A 21135-nucleotide genomic window follows, 5' to 3' on the forward strand; every position below is an offset into this window, starting at 1 on the left:
GAGGGGCCTCAGACGAGACATGTGTCATCAGAGGGCCAATTTAAGATGCCATGGGTGGCCTGTTGTTGTGACATGCAGCTAAATTGTACGAGAGACTGGGGTGGATCACTTAGTCACTGTGTGACTCGCATTAATACACTGGCCCTGAACTACATATAATGTATTCTACATAGTTTGTCTTACAGCGCCAAATTAATGCTGATATGATGATAAAGAAAGAGCACCACATGACATTTATTTCACATCAATCCATACTGGAAGAGGGATCCCTCCTCAGTTGCTCTTCCTGAGGTTTTACCATTCTTTTCCTGTTAAAGGTTTTATATTTTTGTTGGTAAGTTTTATCTTATCTACTGTGAGGGTCAAAGGACAGAGGGATGTTGTATGCTGTAAAGATCCCTGAGGCAAATTTTGATTTGTGATATTGGGCTTTATAAATAAAACTGAACTAACCACCTAGGGTTGAAAGTATTCATTTATGTTGATTTAGCATGTTTAAAAATTATTATGAAAGATGCTGCTAATTCGTAAACTTTGTAGACTAGAAGTGATGAAAAAAAATCACTGGTTTGAGAACTCAATATAACTCCAGCATAATCTAATTCAGTATTATGTGGATTATAATGGACAATAATTTCCAAATTTCTGGTGTTAACTTGCTGCTTAAATACTGTAAACATATACTGTAATCAAGCCATCTCTTTATGTCAATATGAACAAAATCCTTCATTTAAATGTAATGTGATTGTTGGTAAAATTCCTACTTACTTATGTTCACTTTTGAATTTGAAATATGTGAATTATAATCTTCATTTGCAGGACTTTTTGCATCTTTTTGTGCCCAAAGTCAGAAGTGAATTGGGAAAAAAATGCTTTTAGTTTCTCTGCACCTACAGCATTGAATAATCTGCAGAATGATCGTAAGCTTCAACACTGAATGATTTTAAAATCATGGTGAAATCTGTTGAGTAGGGGCTGTCTGTTTTATCTGATTATTGTATTTTACTCATATCTGTGTGTTTTTGTGTTAATTTTAGTTGTTGTTAGAACTCTGTGTTGCTGCTTTTCTTGGCCAGGTCTCCGTTGTAACCGAGATCTTTGATCTCAATGGGACAAACCTGGTTAAATAATGCCAAATAAAATAAAAATGATTAAGCCCAAACAATAAAGCATCAACACCAGCCAACACTGTGGACAAATGTAGACCAAGATACAGTGGTGTCAGTTTCCAGGTAAAGGTTACTGCCATCAGAAGAAGAAAACACACAGATATGTTTTCAGAAATACAAATACATACATTATTCTTTTCTAAATGCATCCACTCACAAGTCAAAACCTGCAAAAGCAAACTGGCCCTCTAACGCTCACTGAATTAAGTGGAGTAGGGAGACAGCAGCTGAAATCGTGTTAATAGCTGTCCAGAATCTAAGAGCCCGCCATGGAAGCCTGCAATCACCCAAATACCCAGAGACAGGTCCTGGGTGCCCCGGGCGGCTCTTGCGCCCTTCCCCTCAGCGCCACCGACCCTGCTGCGTGCCAAACGGGCCCCACCAGCCCCCTGTGAGCGCGTTTAGACCCGGCTCCGCATGTCAGAGGGTCTCTCATGCAAGAAAAGAAAAGTTGCCGAGTCATGATTTTAGGAAGGCCAGTCAGAGGGTGAGAGGTGGATATTATCTCAGCAGCGTGAGAGGACTATTTGACTTGCATATTTTTTGTCGGCTTAATTTACGGTTAAATTTCCTATGTAGCGATAAATATAGCCTTTTTAAGATCACAACAATTTTACGTTAAAAGTGGGTTAGTTTTAAGAAAATCCTAATCCATAACATTTAACGCAATTAACATAATAATAAAAAAGAAAAGTTTGAAATGAGCTTTTATAAAAAGCAATAAGTCGTATGCATTTGTGGCTGGAAATGCATACGACGAAGTTTTACGCTATTAAATGTGTTCTTAATGTGACTAAAAATGTTGCTGAAATGAAGCAAACCGGGTCCAAGCATAGATATGTGTTTTAATTATAAAGACATATAAACAATATATGAAATCCATGTTGCAACACAACCAAAAAGAAAAAAAAACAAAACCGCTTCTTCAATGTATAGGCTGTAATTATATAACCATTAGTATAGCCGGGTCTTGGAGCAAGTGATTTTTTTCACAGATGTACAATACAATCATGTGAGATGTGCAATAACTTAAAAAAAAAATCAAAAAACAAACTTGTCAACACATCGCCTCAGAAAATATATCAGCCAACATCACATGTGTTCCTCCACAGAGCAGTCAGTCCAGGGAAGTCCTTTCAAAATTGCTGGATTAATAAATCTAAAAGTGAGATTAGGTCGCATTTCTTGGCATTTCTTTTCATGTCGTTGAATGTTGCATAGATTACAAATAAGAGCTGATAACTTTAAATTTACCCAAACTCATATTTTGGACATGGCCTGCAGTGTGTGTAAAGTACGAGCGACAACTTCATGTTATAAGAAGGCCCAATGTGTTTATTCTATGTAAATCTGATGAAACATTGCAGTATAATTACTTAACCATATTTTATGCATTAGACTAGTTTTATTTTTTTCACAGAATGATTTAAAAATAACTAGAGTGGGAGAGAGACATGGGTGCAGTAAAGGTAAAAGTTCAGGAAAAAAAGAGAATTGAACCAAATCAAGGCTTGTCGTTACAGTGTTTGAAGAGACTCGACGGTGTCCCAGAATAAGTGGTGCACTTTTCGGCACAGGTGGCGAGTGCGGAGCCCGAGAACGGGTAGACGGCAGCCTGTCCAAAGGGCGCCAGGGCGGTGGGGATTGGTGAAGTTATGGTCTGTCCCTGGTTCAGATACGCCACCAGCCGCCTCATCTCCTCCAGAGCCTGCGCCTGCATGAGGATATAGTTCTTGGCCAGGAGGAGAGTGGCTATTTTGGAGAGTTTTCTCACCGAGGGGCTGTGGGCGTAGGGGATAACAGCGCGCAGGCCGTCCAGCGCGTCGTTCAGATCATGCATCCTCCTCCTCTCCCGGGCGTTAATGCTGAGCCGCAGGGACCGCTGCTCCTTGGACTTTTTGGCGAGGGGCCCCCCTGACTTGTCGTCCCCAAATGATGAGCCTCTCTTCCGGCTCTCCAGCGAGTCGAAGCCGTCCTCGTCGTCGCTCGTGTGCTCCCCGCCGCTCTCGTTGGACTTCGCGGTCTGCCCGGAGAGGAAGTCGGTGGCCGGTGTGAGCGGGAACCGACCGGGGCTCCCTGCGCCGTGGCCCGGTCCGAACCCGAAGGCTGATTGGCCGTAGCGCTGCGTCAGGTCGAGGAGCGCGTCGTTGCTGATGGACTTGAGCAGGTTTTCTTCGCTGACATTCATTTTCTCTTCCAGACCAGCAAAAGTCTACTTGTTTCTCTATCACTACCTTTTGTTTTGAAAACTGTACTCACGCAGCTCTCTCCAAGAGTTGCTGTTTTCTAGGAGTTCCTCTCTTCACTCCTTTCTTTCCTCTGTCAGCGCAGTGACTCTTCAAGAAAGGAGGCTGTGAGTCTGAGCCTCTACGAGCGTTCACCTCCTCTGTACACTGCGCTCCCCCCTTGTTGCGCGCATAGCCCACGTTCAGCAACACTTCTCTAATTGTGCTCACTGAGATCGGAGCGCTCGTGTCCCCCCTACTCGCACGGTCGGTTTCCTCTCGCGCGTCTCTCGTGCCCTCCCTCGCCTTGGGCAGATTGTGACTCGCGCTCTGCCCTGCTCGCAAGTTAGTAGGAGCACGAGGCCCGCCGGGATTATCTGCCCGTCCAATCAGGGGGGCGTTTTAATTAACTCGGGGATGAGCGCGAGTCTACTCCCAATTTCAATCATAATGTGATAATTGCAACGCAAACTGACATCCTACCCAGCCTCGCTGCTGTTACTGTATTGTCCACGTTTTATGTTTAAACCTGTTTTGCTGTAAAGCGTTTAAACAAACTTAAAATTAGAGAAATGTAATCTTCATTTGCTACAAAATGCACACCAGCAACATGAGCCCACATCAGACAGGTAGGAGGACAAAAGTACTCACCTGTCTGAAGAATACGTCTGTCTAGATCAGAAGCACACGAGAGATCAAGAAGGGGAACACACTGTAAAATCTGACAAGTTGATTTTACTTTAAATAAATCTAGGAAACCGATTGCTCTGAAAAATGAGTAAATACAACTATTAGTCTTATTTTATGCTTACTTCATATCTAACTGCTGAATTTGCTTAAAATTTAATTATATGTACTTGATTCTGTGAAGATGTTGCAGCTAAAAATGACAAGTTTAATTGCACCAATCTTTCCAAGTTTTAGCAACTTTAGCAACAAGTTTACTGTGCTATCTGTCATATTTGTATATTCTTAAACATGTTAACAAAACAGAACTTGTAGATCTTCTAACTTTGCCATTTGCTAAATCCACTTTATCATTATCAAGTTAAATCAGCAACTTTGCAAATACAGAAAATACAGCTAAAATTTGAGTAAACTTAACAATTTGATATAAAGTAAACATAAATTAAGATTAAGATTATAATCAATTTCATGTTTTAAGGCAATTGGTTTCCAAGATTATTTTAAGCAAGATCAACTTGTCAGATTTTACAGTGCAGAAGTAACCTCACAAGGAGGGTCTGAGGTTTGAACATGTGACCTCCACACTGTGTCCTCCCTGACACACACTTAAACTATTCGCTTTAGTGATGTGCATGTGCACAGCAGTGGTAAATAGACGAGATGGCAGTGACAGACATTAAGAGTGCTATATATTTTATAGTTTGCAGCCTGCTCTGGACAGATCAATAAGCATATACTAGAAAAAGTGCCCCTGATCGCCTCCCATCTTGCATGCAAGCGGAGTCAGCATTGGCACCAAACACTCAATGACAAGATAGTCACCTTTGCAGGTAATGTAGCACCTTACACAGGCCAGTCAGTAAAAAGTGAAGGACAAATAGCTTCAGTTTTGTCTTCAGTTACTCATATTTCATCAACACTATAAACTGCTTTTAATATGTATTAAGACAGAAGTATATAGACAACCTACAAGCTTTTGCATCTGCAAAATATAGTGATACCAGATGCATCAAGAAAACTGACCTCACAGCTGAGTAAACTTTTCTAGCAATTTTACGGCCCTAATGAACATGTGGATGTTTTTTAGAAGAATCCAAATCAGGCATTGCAAACAAGTGATATATTTTTTGGAAGTAAAAGGTCCCCTGAGGAAAAGAAACAGGTGTCCCAAGTATGAAACTTAATGGAGAAGGTAAGGCTGCCACACCGTGTTTAGTACAGAGAATTACACTATGATGATGCCTCGTGTGTGATTACAATCTTCAGCTCGACTTCACATCTGGCTTCCTGCAGGTTTACCTCTCTGCAGGTTGTGGTCTATATTCAGGGGTAAAATGTTGGGGTGACGATGCCACCTTGTGGATCTGAGGTAAACACCATTTGTTTTCTGCTTATGCAGTTTTTGGTTTTTGTAGGTGTTGTTTTTTTGTTATTGTTAGTTTTTTGTGCATTTGTTGCTGGTGTTATTTTTTAATTTATTGTATTCTTATACTGCTCTAAAATCAAGATTTTTTTCTTAAGAAAAGTACAAAATGTGTTTTTTTTCTCATTGTTACTTGATTTGAATGTTTGACCTTCACTGTGCAAAGTTTGATACCAGAAAGCTGTTTTTACATTCATCTTTTGAAATAGAAAAGTTTCTCTGCGCTCACTTTAAATCTGAGTTTTTTTTTATTCATTATATTTGCAACAACAAAAACACAGGAATGATATACAGATAGAAATGTATGGACGGGTGCAGATTAACATCATATGACCACTGTGCAACCTACAAATATGTCTGTGCTTGATTATGGTGATACTGTACATATGCATGCTTCTCCCTCCATTACATCATACTGTTACATCTCATTTGAAAAGGTGGGATGGTCCTCCTTAAGAAACAGAGGGCGCAGAGGACTACAAAGACAATCTGTTTGGTAGAAAAAAAAATTAGTGAATTAGTGTGTGAATAAATAAATACCCAAGTGTATTTGTGCCTCTGTGTGTGTGTGTGTGTGTGTGTGTGTGTGTGTGTGTTTCCACTTATATGTTTGCCTCTATTGAGAGTGTTAGCAATAGTGTGCATGTGTGTAGTCTTATTTATGTTTGTGTATTTATGTAAATGTTTATGTTATTTGTTTAACTTTGTTTCTTGCTGTTAATTTCTTAATCTAGTTAATGTAAATATTATCCTGTATGCAAATTGTGTTTTTTTGGGGGGTTTTTTGTACACTTTTTTCACTCGCACTACATGTGCTCTGCTACATTTTATTTTTCCTCAAAAACCCACTAATAAAATAGTGATTAGCAGACTTTCATAAAAACTAACACATCCTCCTAATTGGTGTTTAGCTCATAATGACCTAACTGTTCAGCTGTCAGTGTAAACAATCAGTGACCCAACCAAGTCTGTATGGGATACTTTTCATACTTGCTGTACAACACATATATTCTACATACCAGAGGTGTGGACTTGAGTCAAGAATTGGATGACTTTAGACTCGGCAAAAATCAAAGAAGGCTTGTAATTAAACTACATCTTTAGCATCAATAATTCTCTTTACTTGGAGCCTTATCACCTGAAAATTCTGATAATTCTCCCCCAAGCCCAAAGATCAAAAAGTATGTTGTTTAAAAAATGTGCCATGAATCAGTTAATTTTTCTCCATTTCCTGAATCAACTAACAATTAACACTTATTATTCAAAGCGAGTCGATACCTAATTGTGCAGATCCACTTTGTTTGAAACAAATCAGCAGCATCCAGTCAAGTTGCAAGAAAGAAACAAGAAGAACGAATGTTATGTTACTGAAGCCCAATTTGATTTTTAAATTTTTTTTAAACCAAATTTATTATTTTTCATACAAAAATTAAGCGGTGGTATTTTGCAGTCTGCAAAACGCATGGGTAGAAAAATACAGACGGAGATGCAACAACTTCCAACAAACTTTTTTTCAGTTTTCATCAAATAAACACAAATCTTAAAAGGCTTTTTTTTGTAAATTTAATATATCGTGATTCTGTTGTTTAATAAATTGGCATTATATTTGTTTAAAAGCACATTATGACTTTTTAAGGACTCAAAGTTTAGGACTTGGAATTTCACATGGAACTTGAGTACAAAGACTTGCGTCACACTTGTGACTTGCAAAAGAATGACTCAGTCCCTCCTGTGCCACATACCTTTTTAGTGGTCAAATGTTTTAATGAGTGTAATGGACTCTAATTATCAGTAACATTTGTACTGAATGCATTTCAGTGTATTGAATATAATTTCTCTGCGTTTGTGTGTGTTTTTCAGTACTGAATACAGTCGTGCTGTGAACCAGATAGCAGAAAAACACCAAGCAAGAACATAAAAATGTGGCATTGATTCCCTAAGAAAAGCAACACAAGATGAATGCACTCATACAGGAGCGATCAATAACAACAAAATCAAAACAAAACAAAACAGGTGCATGGCAGCTAAGGTTTGAATTACGCAAAAATAACCAAACCAACATAACGTAAAACCAGAACACACAATTTTAGTGACTAAGAAAAAAATCCCATTCAATAACACCACTAAGAACAACCTAATTTCATGAAATAAAACTCTGGTGTAAAAGCATGTGAAACCTATTTCAGTCTATAAACACAAACTTCACTCTATAAAAAAGTCAGACGGCCTTTTTCACAACATTTTGATTTGTCATTGCAGGAAAAGCTCAGCTGTTAATAATAACATTAGCATTGGCTCTGTTCTGTTCAAGTGTTCCAGTAAGCTGTGACAGTGAGCCAGCATGCACAATATTAGGGCCCTGAAACTGAGGCAGCTAAATGGATTTAGCCATAGTTAATTTCATCAATTACTCCTCTGCCCTATTATCTCAAATGAAACAGCCGAGGAAACAATACAACCCTGCTTCAAGATTTTCTGTAGACTGAAAGTTGCAGGTTGAAGCTACTTTTTACATACACAACCTGTGGCCTTTGACATCAGCAAGTATCAGACAAAATTTTACAATATGCTTGCTAAACTCATGCCATCTTGAAACATTTCATTGTGTGTCTCAAGAATGTTTGATTTGTGCATTATGTACTTGACCTTATGTACTTCCTTTCTGATGAGGTTTCCCTCATCAGAAAGGAAAATAATATTTAGATCTGAAAGAATGTATATGGGCACTATTTAAAGGTCTAGTGTGTAAGTGTGTAAGATTTAGAGGGATTTACTGGCATCTAGTGGTGAGGATTGCAGCTTGCAACCAGCTAAAACTTCTTGCAGTTGAAGTTTTTTTAGTATTCATTGTGCAGGAGGTTTTTAGTGGAGGGGAATTATCTTAAGGGGTCTCTCTCTTTCTCTCACATATAAATGGACATGGTGTATAACCTGGCAAAAACACTGAATAAAGCAATTTTATGTTACAAATCTGTTTCTCCAATGCCTTTTTTTGCATAATTACGATTTTTGTATTTTGCACCTGAGATGCTTGACAAACACTCTCTCATTCTGCTCTGCACACAAATGTACAGCAAAAATGACAATAAAGCTGAACTGAACTGAGCTAAAATGTAATGTCGGAGACTGGCCATGAGCCCAGCGCCTGTTTAAGTGTGCTCACCTTATTTCTGATCCTATGTTCAGGATATTTATACCAGGATCTGAAGTGTCCGCAGGGGTCTCATCCTCTGCAAACAAACTGACCCACTGATTAAAACCTGTAAAAACACACAGAGTAAAACAGTTTCATGTTACAAGTCAGTATTTTTCCCATGTTGTTTGGCATGTCTGAAACATGCCGCTAGCCCAGCACCTGCTAATGTGTGCTCAGTTTTTTGTTTTTTTTTTTGTAGAAACATGGCAGTACAACACAGCAGACTCTGTAGACAAGGACCTGCTCCCTATGCAGATATCAATGGATCATTCTAAGGTAACGAAAACACAATTATTCTTATTTTCAGGTGATTATACACCAAATAAAACATACATACTATATAATATTACATTTCTGCCAATATATCCCCCTAAATCCTACACACCGGACCTTTGACATTGACAGATTTATATTCAGATATGTTTCAACTGTAGGGGTGTTTTCAGGCTCCTCTGTATAGGTGGTTTGATCTCAAAGGAGGAGGCAAAGTTTCAGTCTACTGCAGCAAAGAGTTTTCTTCACTGAGTGATGATTTTTTTTTTTTTTACCCACAGGACAGTGTTCTATAATTTGGCCAGCAGATGGCAGAAAAGCCCGTGCCTTGTCACATACAAATAGTTGAAATGCTAAAGTATGGCTCTCTAGGTGTACATCAGTCATTAAATAAAATAGTATGACCTGATCTCTTTTTTTTTTTTTGCTTATTTAGTTATGCTTATTATTTTCAGTGTATATCTTGATTTTATGCAATAATCAGGTTAGTCTAACTATGGCACAACAACGCAAGCAATTTGTAAAGGAGATGCAGACAAGACAATTCTAAATGTCTACACCCTCTGGAAGTCTGTTTTAAGAAAATGTTCTCAAGCTCAATCAACCACTGATCTACAGCAGGAAAAATTCCCTGTGCAAGCAGTAATGGCAAGTTGTGATCACATCCCCTAGTGTTCATATGACAGCACTACAGTCATCACCTTTTTCCAGTGGGGACTGAGCACTAAAAGCTTCTGATTCACAGAGAATGGAAGAAACGCAAAAGTGTCAACACACCAACTAATAATACATGATGCTTTAAAAGCCTGTGCTGCGGCTGGACGTCACCATAGCAACTGCAGGCTCAGCTGCCATACAATGGTGGCCCACCACATTTGGGGAGAGTTTGCATTGCAGTGACAGGAGAGGACCACCGTGGGGCAGAAAAGTATTTTGTATGGCTGAAAATTTGGCGGCGCTGTCATTTTTGACAGGAACAATACATGTGTGCACAAATGTGTGCATAAGTGCATGCATGCAGAGCCGTACTGTACTCTCAAATGTCAAGCTTATGCTGTCACTGTTGATTTTCCTGTGGAGGCAGTGCAATGAGAGCATCTTATAAGAACATGTTTTAGTGTTGACTGATGTTGATAGTCGAAGTTGCACCAGGTCATGATAATTGCTAATATGTTTTATCTTAAGACCCAGCAGGATCCAAACACACGAGGGTTTTCTCTCCAGGCTATCTCTCATATCCTAATTTCTCTGTCTGACTCTCTCCCCCTTTCTCATACATACACTCCTTCTCTCCTGCTCTTTCCCCCTCCTCTCTCTCACACACACATCAAAGTGCTGCTCTGAGTAAAGATGGAACAGGCTCCTTTGATCTCTCCCTGCCGGCTCTGATTAATGTGTGGATTTACAGTGCAGACCTACAGGGACCTGGCAGCCATGACACCCTTCTGCTGCGCTGGAATCTAGTTTTCCTCGAATCCAATCACAGCGCTTGATTTCATTCATCGCTCCAATCACGATGCTTTTCACACAGGCACCCACAAAAGGACGAAACAAACCCAAGCGCTCACACTCATTCGACCTCAAGCGCCCAACCCAAAGTCTCCAAAATCCCACCGCAGACACAAATCACAGGACGGCATGCACCGTACCTGCCCAATCACAGAGACTGCACAAAGTCTGCTTTGCAAAAGCCTTTCCACCCAATCCAAACCATTTGCTTCATCTTAGAATACACAGAAAGTTACATGAGAAAGATGAAGACTGGTGTGGTACATGTTTAATTCAGCCAGTCTTGGCAGTCATTTGAAATGGTGGGTACAGTGTTGGTGTATGGTGGGAGGCTCGCTGACGACGGCGGAGCAAATGTTTAGCATCAAGCATCAAAGGAAGTGTTTACGCGGCACACATTGTACTTTGTGCATTGTACATTGCACCCACGTTTCATCACAAGCCAAGCCGAAATAAGTAAACAATGTACCCACTCTTTACTCGTCTTTGCTCTTTTTACCCCAAACCTCTTTCTTACATGTGTCTCCGCACTCTTTATCTCTTTTCTTTCCATTTTGTCTCCCCTCACTGCAGTGCAATGCAGATTTTTCACAGGGTGGAGGTATGGTAGAGATAGGCGGGGTACCATGAATAATTGTTGAAGATATTTTTACTCTGACCCACTTTGGAGTCCCTTTCGCCCCCCTTAAAGGTGCCGCAGCCCGACTCTGTCTTAAGTCAACACAGGATGTTTCAATGAGCACCACAAACGCATTAACAAATTCACTGGTGAGTTGTGCGGTCACAGCTGCCAAATCAATCTCTACAGCTGTTCCAGAGAAATATTTGACTTGTTCATCACCTTTATCATGACCGAACAAGCATTGAGTCTACGTACCTGTCTTACCACAATGCTCACTCAACAACTTCATTGAAAGATATTTGGGACTACGTAATGAATAGTGTAAAAAGGAGGGGTCCAGTACATGTTTAAGCTAACCACAAAAGCACAAGGCACACTAAGAGAATCAAGTAAATGTAAAACTGTTTTTGCCTCATTATGCTTCCAAAATACTAACATGTAGGCTACATAAAGCCTAAACTTCCTGGTTTAGTTATGTTGATGCTATGTGTTTTTTTTTTTTTTGTTTTTTTTTAACTGAAAATAAACAAAAATCTACCAACCATGACAGCAGAGAGAATAAACCAATATGCAAAACAATTATTAACACTATTATAACAAAAGTTGTGTAATTATCAAAACAACTATGGCAGTGAGTCACGTCAAAGTCTGCAGGCAGCCAGTAATAGAAGGCTAAGAAGTACTGAAATTGCTGTCTGACAATAGTAAATTAATTAATCTGGCAAATCCCAAAGCCCCAGAGCAGCCTTTGCTGTATTTTTTGGTGTAAAAGCTGCAGTTTGGCATGTTCAGGCAGTACTGAGGGCTACAAGTATGAAATGCTGGTACCAGCAACAGCCCAGTCTGGTCAAATATATGGATTTATAGTGTACTGAAAAGTCTCAGCAGAGAGCTCATTCAGCTACAGTATCTATCAGTGTATCTATCAGTCCCTACCTGCACTGCTTAAACCAAATACAACTTTGTCACACTGTATTCCTAATCTTAGATTGACATTTTACCATGCTATATTTTCATTTTTTCAGCGCTGTGTCTGTGATTTTCTTTTGAATGTGTGCTTCTTATGGTCTGGCATCTGAACTCATTTGTATGCTATGCCCAGGAACGTCCCAAACAGCCAAAATACGAGGACAATAAGAAAATACAGGCAGGTGGCAGAGTCTCTACAAATAAATAAATAAACCACCACACACTTCTAGTGGGTCATAAGGGATGATTGGGAGGGCTTAATTTGTTTGAGGGAATAGACTGTTTTTCAGGAAAATTCTGCATAATACATCTTTAATAGCAGTAAACAACTAACATCTCTGTGGAGAATATGGTCACACTACCTTTGTGTGTGTTGAAATTCTTTGTTTTTTGTTGTGGTAGACGATCCAGCTACATACATGTTAGTGCATGTGAGTCCTTGTGTGTGTATCACTCTGGCTAGCTAATTGCCACTGATCTGCACTGCAGTTTCCCTCAGCGGGAAACCCTCTTGACTTGGTCAGCACTATAGCTGTAACCAGCACTGTTCGCAGCAGACTCCACTACCTCTATGTTAAAAAGCACTTGCAGACAACCTGAGTCAGACTCTGAATCACATATATGTTTTGAATTTTGTATATATATTTGTTTTTTAGTGGCCTTTAATGTACAACATTTTCAGGGGTGCCATGTACAGAGGCTGTGTCCTCACCGCAGTGGACACAAGTTTGACTCCAACCTTGAACCTCTGGTGCATGTCATTCCCTCTTTCTTCCCCTTTCATGCTTAAATTGTCCTCTCAAAAAAAAGGCAAAAAGCACAAGAAATAATCTTAAAAAAAAAATCCATGAGCCCTTAACATCAAGGCTAGACTCGAGAGGCCACAATTAACTCAGACATATCTGAAATAACACCAGCACTGAGCTGTAAAAGTTCTAGTCAGCACAGATTGAAGCTAAAAGTGCAAAAAATGACATTAGAAAAGAGGGTTGGTGAATGTTATGGATATGAACAAAACCAAATTATGATGACCCCAGTAATTAATGCTGTTAGGACCGTGAAGAACTTTGTTGTTTGGTTTTAACTCCTCAGTGTATTCAGTAACAATGTCCTGACAATCATGGACTCCAGCTTCCAGTCCACATCCAGTATAAAGTGATTAAAAGGCTGCTTTCTATCCACTGGTCTCTGGAGGACTGAGAACTCTATTGAGATGTTGAGCAATTTTGTGGCTAGTACACAAACACATACATACATGTGCATGAGTGAAGGCATTCATATATAGGGGAGATGAGAAATAGGGAAATATACTGTTCAGTTGGCAATATGGACTTATTTGTACCTGAAAGCACCTCTCAGCAACTAGGTAATTTAAAGTGCTTTGCATAAGACATAAAATGCAAGAAAAGACACACAAGGCCATATAAAAAGACTAAATAAAAAGACATATTTAAATAGGATAGGCTATAATTACAGCAAGATTTCTTTACATGTGTTCATGAATTTTAGCGATTGAAGCTGAGCACTGACTTTTCCCTCTTATTTGGCCCCAAAAACAATTACTTTGGTTTTAACTTTCTTTACTTGAAGAAACTGTTAGCACAGCTAATCACTGTTTTATTCAGTGCACCTCAGTGCTTGTATTGGACCATAGTCACCTGGTGATATTGGCATATAAATCTCTGTGTGTTTTCATTGTTATGACCAAATATTGTGATGTTTTCCATATTTTGAAGAAGTGGGAGCATATAGATGTTGAACAAAAGAGGCCTGAGAATGGAGCCTTGGGGAACTCCATGTCATTTTTGTATGCTCAGACGTGAAATCAACACAGTATTAGTCTGTCCTTCGAATAGGATTTAACCCAGTTTAGCACTGTGCAAGAAAGGCCAGAACAGTTTTCTAGTCTGTCTAGTAACATGTTGCGGAAGCCATGTTGAATGCACTACTGAGATGTAGTAATACCAAGACTAAAATTTTACAACCATCTTTGTTCAAGTGAATGACATTCAAGAACTTGAAGGGGCTCTATTTGAAATCCAGATCGTGTGACTGTGTGTGTGTGTGTGTGTGTGTGTGTGTGTGTGTGTGTGTGTGTGTGTGTGTGTGTGTGTGTGTGTGTGTGTGTGTGGACAAAGTTTTCAACATGGAGTGAGCGAGCAGCTAGCAGCTAATGCTGCTAACAACACCCCCCCAATATCAGTCATATCTGCCACATAAGCCCAGAGCATTCATAAATTGTCTAGATTACAGTTTTTTAAGTGTAGTGTAATAACTGTAGTTCACAGGGCCTGTGGGAAATAGCCTGAGACAAGGAAAGCGTTGCCTTTTTGTACCGTAAAATATCTGAGGTTATCCAGTTACAACAATTTCGAAAAAGTCCATAAACAAAATATCAAGGCAGCAGGAGGAATATTTCAGATGTTGAAAATTTCCTCCAAGGTTTCATAGCTGATAGAATCAAACTGTGTCATGTTACTTGAACTGGGGTTAAGTGGATGCAATACAGAACCTATACTTGATATGGGAAAACTGACAGCTTGTCTAATTTTCCAAATTTTGTCAGTAAAGAGGCTACTAACAGAAGAAGGGCTGTCAGCATGTGAGTAGAAAGCAATGCGGGTGTATTATTGTTTTTGGTGTAAGGACCGCCTTACATTTCTCAGTTCTAAATTAAAAATGCCATCTCTTTTTATAGATATGGTCATTATGGACTTGGAGATTTATTTTTTACCACCTGCATTCAGATTTTCAACACTCTTTTCTCAATTTTTAACAGTGGCTGTTCTCCATGTTGCTTTTTTCTTACAACAGAGACTATCTTTGCCTCAGTGGGGGCGATGGCATCAATAACATTTGTAATTTTAGAACTGAAACGATCAACAAGATCATTGACTGAGACCCAAGAGAGAGCGCAGGTGTGGAAGAGGAGGCTTGAATGAATAATTTACAGGTGTTTTCAGTAATGTACCATTTTGTGATTACCGCTGATTGGACATTTGTGTGTGCAGAGATAGAAAAAACAAACAAACACAGAAACAATCAGAAAAAGCAACATCAGCCACTCCAACAAATGTTACAACCCTTGCCTTGGAGATGATTGAGTCCAGAGTGTGCCCTGTATTGTGTATGGGTTCTGTCATATGCTGAGTCATCTGTCAACTCCTCTTCTGACTAGTGGTGGAGAGCTACTGATTAACGCTGCTGTATTCAGGGAGCTGAATATGTCCAGTAGATCAGTAATGTCTCATGTCAGTACTTCTGATTGTTGTTTCATGTCATCAGCATCTATGTGCACTAAATAAACCAGAATAAGTGTGATTCACGTTGATGACTTTTGCTCAACTTGCAAATCAAGATGAACTGTTTTATTGGTAAAGGTTGAATCATACTAAATCCTAGTGACTTTGAGTAATAACTCTTTTAAACAACAAACAGCAAGCTGTTCTGGTTATAGCATGGCAGTAACTGAGTTAGTATTATTACTTGCAAGCAAATCAGCATGCAAGTTCTGTAGGCAAGAGGACAAGATTTTGCTTTCTGGAGCTTTCTGGTTGAGTTTGTAGTTCATTTTTAGTCCAAGTATAAGTCACATTTGAGCAACTGGTAAACAGTCTGTATGGAGAGTCAAAACACATCTGCTGAAATGCAGTCTAAGAACCCACCAGCTATCACCTGATGATGATTTAGCTTTCTATTGGCTTTTGAAAAATATCTCTGCATTCATGCAGATATGTGTTTATAGAGATAAGCAAACCAAATAAACATAAAAAAACAACAGCTAATTGAAGAGGAAAACTTGGCCCCAGAATTTGCTTGCTTTGATCTCCCAAGTTAAGGGCTGTTGAGTCCCAGAGGCTTTCAGACAATAGTTGATGGGTTCTCAGATTGCCTGTAAACTAATCTGCTTGCTATTTAGTTAACTAATAGACAGCACCGACTTAGTATTACAATGTCTTTTAATGTGAAGCAGGTTGGAGTGGCCCATTGAGAATCTAAAGACGTTGTAATGCTAAACCAAGCTAATAGACTCAAAGATACTCTCCTTTTCAGTGCACATTATCTACATGAGAGTGAAATCAATCTTCTCACCTAACTCTGAGCAAAAACAAATCTGTGAATTGGCATATTTCCAAATGTTGTACTATTCTCGCAATGCAGTGCTGGGGGTAATATGTTTGAATGTTCAGATTATCAATTTAGTTTCCCAAGTCAAATAATTGGTTACTTTTTTATGTTTTCAAATAAGCAATCCATTGATTTTAAAATATTACTGAATTCCATGTTTCTTTTGTTGCCATTTCTTGCATGTTTGTTGAAGCATGATTTGTTTTATTGTTTTCACGGAGGCTAATGTAGGCTGTGCGTACACAGTTGCTCAGTTGGCTGTCAGATTGTAAGCAGCACGAACAAGTCAGAGCTGCAGCTCAATGGGCAAAAGAGGGAGGGACAGTGGGAAGAAAGACAGCGTGTAGATCATCATATTTTCACACCTAATCCAGTGAATTAAGGGTTTTATCTTGACCAACCAAGAGCTGATGAAACAGTGGACTAACAAGATGACTGATAAGAATAACTTTGTTTTGGCTAAGATTAGAATGAAGTGTGTTTGAAAATGACATTTTGTGAACTTATTTTGGTCATTTATTAGACTATTTACAGTACGACAGTTGTAAGGGGTGGTTTTTGAGTTTTTATGAAGCAAAAATAGCCTTTTCTCTAGGAAGGTATTGTTTTCAGCGGCAAAATCTGAACCATGAGGATTAACTCTTTAATGGCTGTACGCTTGTAATGTAACAAGATACTTTTAAAAGTCACTGCATAAATGTAGGAATCAAACACACTTTACTTTTCCGAGTTGAGAGCTAACTTCTAATCATTAATACACATACCAAGTGTAGTATTTTCCCCCCTTTGCCTACAGTTTTACTCTGAATGTGTTTTGTGACTCCATTATCAAGACACTTTCATATCTGTCTCCGGGTTGAAAAAGAAGAAAGAATGAAAAAGACAGATTTAAATGAATACATTACATTTATACGTACATTAATGTTGACCTTATTTCTCTGATTTTGCTCCAACAGGCCATACTTTATGTCTGGTTCATCTATACTCTCTGATTATTTACTGAACAGTATATAATTCACAGGCGGTGAAAAAGCCACAGCGTTCTATGTGATCCATTATGGAGACTTTTGACGTGACATGGACTCTAACACTTGACACTTGACTTGAACTTGTATTTTGTGACTTATAAATCATCTGTGGGTGAAAAGGGCTCAGAGGAAATATTCTCTTTTAACACCGCTCAGTTTGAACACAAACACAACTGTTCATAACAAATGGTTTATTTATGATGCAACAGTGAGCTGAAGTTAGGCAGTCAAAGTCATTCTTGCAAAGGCTTCGGAAAAATACAAAGAAAGCTATCAGACATCAGATTTCAACATTTTACATAACTTGAAATTTCTGAAAAACAGTTTGGTGTCAGTCAGATTCCAAGGCTTTGAATTTTGAATGTTATTGAGCTGATCTCAGAGCAGAACTCATTTTCTTGCCATAGCTGCTTCCCACAGCGTCTTTATCTCCTATTTCTACTTCTTCTTAAATCTCATTCTCCTTCTCTGTAATGATTTTATGACATTTGTTTTCTGTCAGGGTTTCGAATATAGATAACAAAAACGCAAGAACACAAAAAAAGGACACGCTATGAATTCAAAACTGACCTGATGTGTGCTCTGTGCAAATTTAGAGAGATGTGAAAGGTCCTCGCCAATTTCCAGCTCACTGCTTCTGTTATCTCGCCTTGCTTATCCCTTTTTCCCCAGCCCTGCTGTATTTCTCTCCCTTTGTCTCTCTGCGCAATAGTTTCTCTTTCCGCCTCCATCTCTCCATGCAAGCCCCCCTCCAACCCCCCCACACTCTTCCCCATATTTCACAATGTGAAAAGTCACCCAGAGTTTTCCTTCTAGGGTTTTAGCGGACAGGAAGTCCATATTTAATGAAGTGACTCTCTTGTTAAAATGCTTTTAAGTGCTCCTGTGCAGGGCTTCAGGCTGGAGCGGAGGGGAGGCGAGGGCTGAGGCTTTTATTTATTCATTGGGCGGTTCAGTGCCTCTTCCCCGCTCTGGCTCTGTGAAGAAGGGAGAGGATTAGAGGAATGAATCCCCCTTCCCAACACACACACACACACACACACACACACACACACACACACACACTCACACCCTTCCTCCTTCTCCCTCGTTGGCCGTGTTCCCTCCCTCGGGGGACACCCCTGCGTCAGTCCACATTAACATCCATCAGAGCATGGTGCTCTAGAGAGGGACGAGACTCTGTCCCACCGAGTCGCACATACATGCATGAATTCATGCAAGCACGTGCAAACTCGTGCACGCCGGTAAACATTAATGTGCAAATCAAGTGCACGCGCAGGAACACGCGCAGAGTAGCAGGAGGCAAAGTCTCAAACCAACACTCCTCATAGTTATGAGTCACGCACTCAAAGTGTCTCCGTCACCCTACTGCTGTTCACGCCTTGAGCTACGCTCAAATTCAGTTTTGTTCATATACTACATTCAAATTGGACTTGTTTCCAGAGAGCCCTCCAACATTTGAGTTACACAAGTGCAGCTGTCCCCTACTTGATCAGTAGGCGTATTTGAACAAGTTTGAACAAGCATCTGAAGACTGTCGGGAAACAGACGGAGGAGAAAGGAGACAGAGGAGAAGAAGAAGAGAAAGTTTCTCTGAGTGAAGGCTGAGATTGTGCGTTGTGCTGATTCCTCTCCTCTTTGTGTAAAGTTTTTGGGGCTGTCTGCTCCCTCGTTATCTCGGCTCGCTCGCAGAATGGGAGGGGAGCCGAGAGTCGGGCTGGATGAGAGAGGCATATCATTAACCAAGAGTGTTTCTACAACAAAGCGCAGACTCCATCAAATCCCACTCATTCCCACACACTGGTGTCATACTCATCATTCTCTTGTGTTGAACTGCTGTGTGAAAAAAATGCCCTCATTTGTCGAAAGCACACACCATTTTTTTTTGTTTTTTTTGTCAGCAGGCCTAATAGAAATTCCTTTAATATTTTCCTTCTCTCAAATCTTTGAGAATTTTGAGATACTAATGCTCGTATCTAAAATTGGATTATATTTGTTAGGGCTTGACTGATGCTTGTGTGTGTGTGTGTGTTTTGTGCGTGGGCGTTGCGTGCATGTGAAAGTGCATGTACATGGATCCTCATTGGAGGGCTTCACTGTAGCCATGCAGAGGGATGCAGATTGTTTCTAATTCACCACGCTGACCTAGATTCCAAAAATCAGGCACATTAAATGAGAGATGTTGCCCCCTGTCAGCACATGCGCGCGCACGCACGCGCGCACGCACGCACGCGCGCGCGCACACACACACACACACAGAGAGACAAAAAACAACAGAAGCCAATATCTCACCCTAATTTGCTACAAGATCTCTCCTTTCCTCTCATCACTTCATACCTCTAAAGATCCAACAACTGATTCGAGCTATTCACACCAATAATTCCCTTTTTTTTTCATTTTTTCCTCATTTCTCCTTCTCTCTCATCCAGGAATCTAACATCAAACTGATATGTTAAAATGCAAATTCACTTGCCCGGCAAGCTAGTTCACACAAACTTATAATTGGATTCTGCCTATTAATATAAAAGCTTTCCTCATCCTCATCATTCGATCTTGTATTTCCACCACAAAAAACCAACTGCCCCTGTTCCACGATAAGATGGACAGACAGAGGGAGGAAGATGGAGGAAGATGGAGGAGGACAGAGAGGATGGTCGTCTCATTAGCATGGAAAAAATGTCTTGTTGAATCATGGAGTAAGGTAGCACAGTTAGCACAACGAGTCAGGAATTAATTAGCAACTTAATGAAAGTGTGCACATCTGCCTGGTTAATGTGAGGTCAGTGGATTATCCTGTTAACACTCTTCCACTTGGTTACACCAACTCTCCCATCAGCTGCTGCATTCATGTTGTATATTTTTGAGGTGGATGGAAGATGTAACGCTCAGAGAGGCGAGAGGGGGTGAAGCTGCACTCTGTGACCCGGGCTAACTAGCATGTTCAGGCAGAGAAACCAAAGGCATGATGCTACCAAACGACAGTAAGAAGAAGAAACAGAGAAGCAGAAAAATCAGCGGTCGGGAAAGAGACAGACGGCCTGAGAGAGAGCACCAGATGCTGTGTGGGAGGGTTATTTAATTGATGATATCACACCTCTCTTTCCCTTTTTCTCTCCCTCTTGTTCTCCCGCTTTTCTTCCTCAAACATGCACATTCACACACACACACACACGTTAACACTCGTGCACACACCATATTTGCCCTGTCACCTTCTTATCCTTGCGTGACACACAGCCCACACTTCTCCTGGCTCTGTCCTGCCCACCTTTGGCTCCCTGGAGGTTTGCAACGGCCTGTAGCTTGTGTGAACCCACAAAAACCAACATGAATCAGTCATATCCATCAGAAGGACAAAGTAAAGTTGCGGTCATCTAATATGAAATTATGAATGAGAAGGGGGTTGCTTGTTTGTAAATTCATATGGCATTAAAAAAAACATCTTAATGATATTGTTGTCTTTGCTGTGTGCATTAAGTTGTTTGCGATTATGTAACAATGTCAGTTTGGTCGGTTGTTTCAAGAGTGCAGACAGTATCGCCACGGCTCTCAGTTACACCAGTTTCTGCTTTCTTGGTCTCTTTTTCTGCATGCAAGTAGAAACTGTTCCACATGCTTCCTGCCAAACTAGAAAAGCCCCAGAAAACGAGTCTCATTAATTAGCTTCTCATTTGTAAATGCAAATGAGCTTAATTAAAAAATAGACTCTCCTTTTGCGGGCTTCAAAGGGAGACAGTGAGGCCTAATCAGGAGGTTTGTTCAGCTGTGGCACTAATGAGACATATTTGGCCTAACGAGGGAGCGATGCCCTAATTTGTTTATGGTAATGATATGAAACAGTGCTTGTCCTTTTGGTGTATCTGGGAAGGGATCAGTCACACACACGCCTCTGCGCAATGTACCTTCAGG

The 21135-nt window shown here is 40.1% G+C and overlaps 1 protein-coding gene and 1 long non-coding RNA gene across 2 annotated transcripts in view; both read right to left on the minus strand.

Annotated features, from left to right (window-relative positions):
* Positions 1 to 1994: 1994 nt before the first annotated feature.
* bhlhe23 (basic helix-loop-helix family, member e23) lies at positions 1995 to 3714 on the minus strand. The gene has a single exon (XM_042492496.2). The coding sequence runs from the start codon at positions 3355 to 3357 to the stop codon at positions 2674 to 2676; it is 684 nt and encodes a 227-aa protein (XP_042348430.1). The 5' UTR covers positions 3358 to 3714; the 3' UTR covers positions 1995 to 2673.
* A 1993-nt stretch (positions 3715 to 5707) lies between these two features.
* LOC121946585 (uncharacterized) overlaps positions 5708 to 21135 on the minus strand; it is a 37752-nt gene continuing 22324 nt past the window's right edge. Inside the window, exons 3-4 of the long non-coding RNA XR_006106032.2 lie at positions 8668 to 8764; positions 5708 to 5993 (exon numbers count right to left, since the gene is read on the minus strand). This is a non-coding gene — a long non-coding RNA (uncharacterized LOC121946585). The remainder of the gene's footprint in view (positions 5994 to 8667; positions 8765 to 21135) is intronic.

The sequence above is a fragment of the Plectropomus leopardus genome, chromosome 9 (assembly GCF_026936395.1).
Source record: "Plectropomus leopardus strain MGB_pleo_1.0 chromosome 9, ASM2693639v1, whole genome shotgun sequence".
NCBI classification, from domain to species: domain Eukaryota; kingdom Metazoa; phylum Chordata; class Actinopteri; order Perciformes; family Serranidae; genus Plectropomus; species Plectropomus leopardus.

Bases quoted from the DNA above. Each gene is read 5' to 3' on its own strand.
- bhlhe23 (XM_042492496.2), bottom strand. From the start codon at position 3,357: ATGAATGTCAGCGAAGAAAACCTGCTCAAGTCCATCAGCAACGACGCG.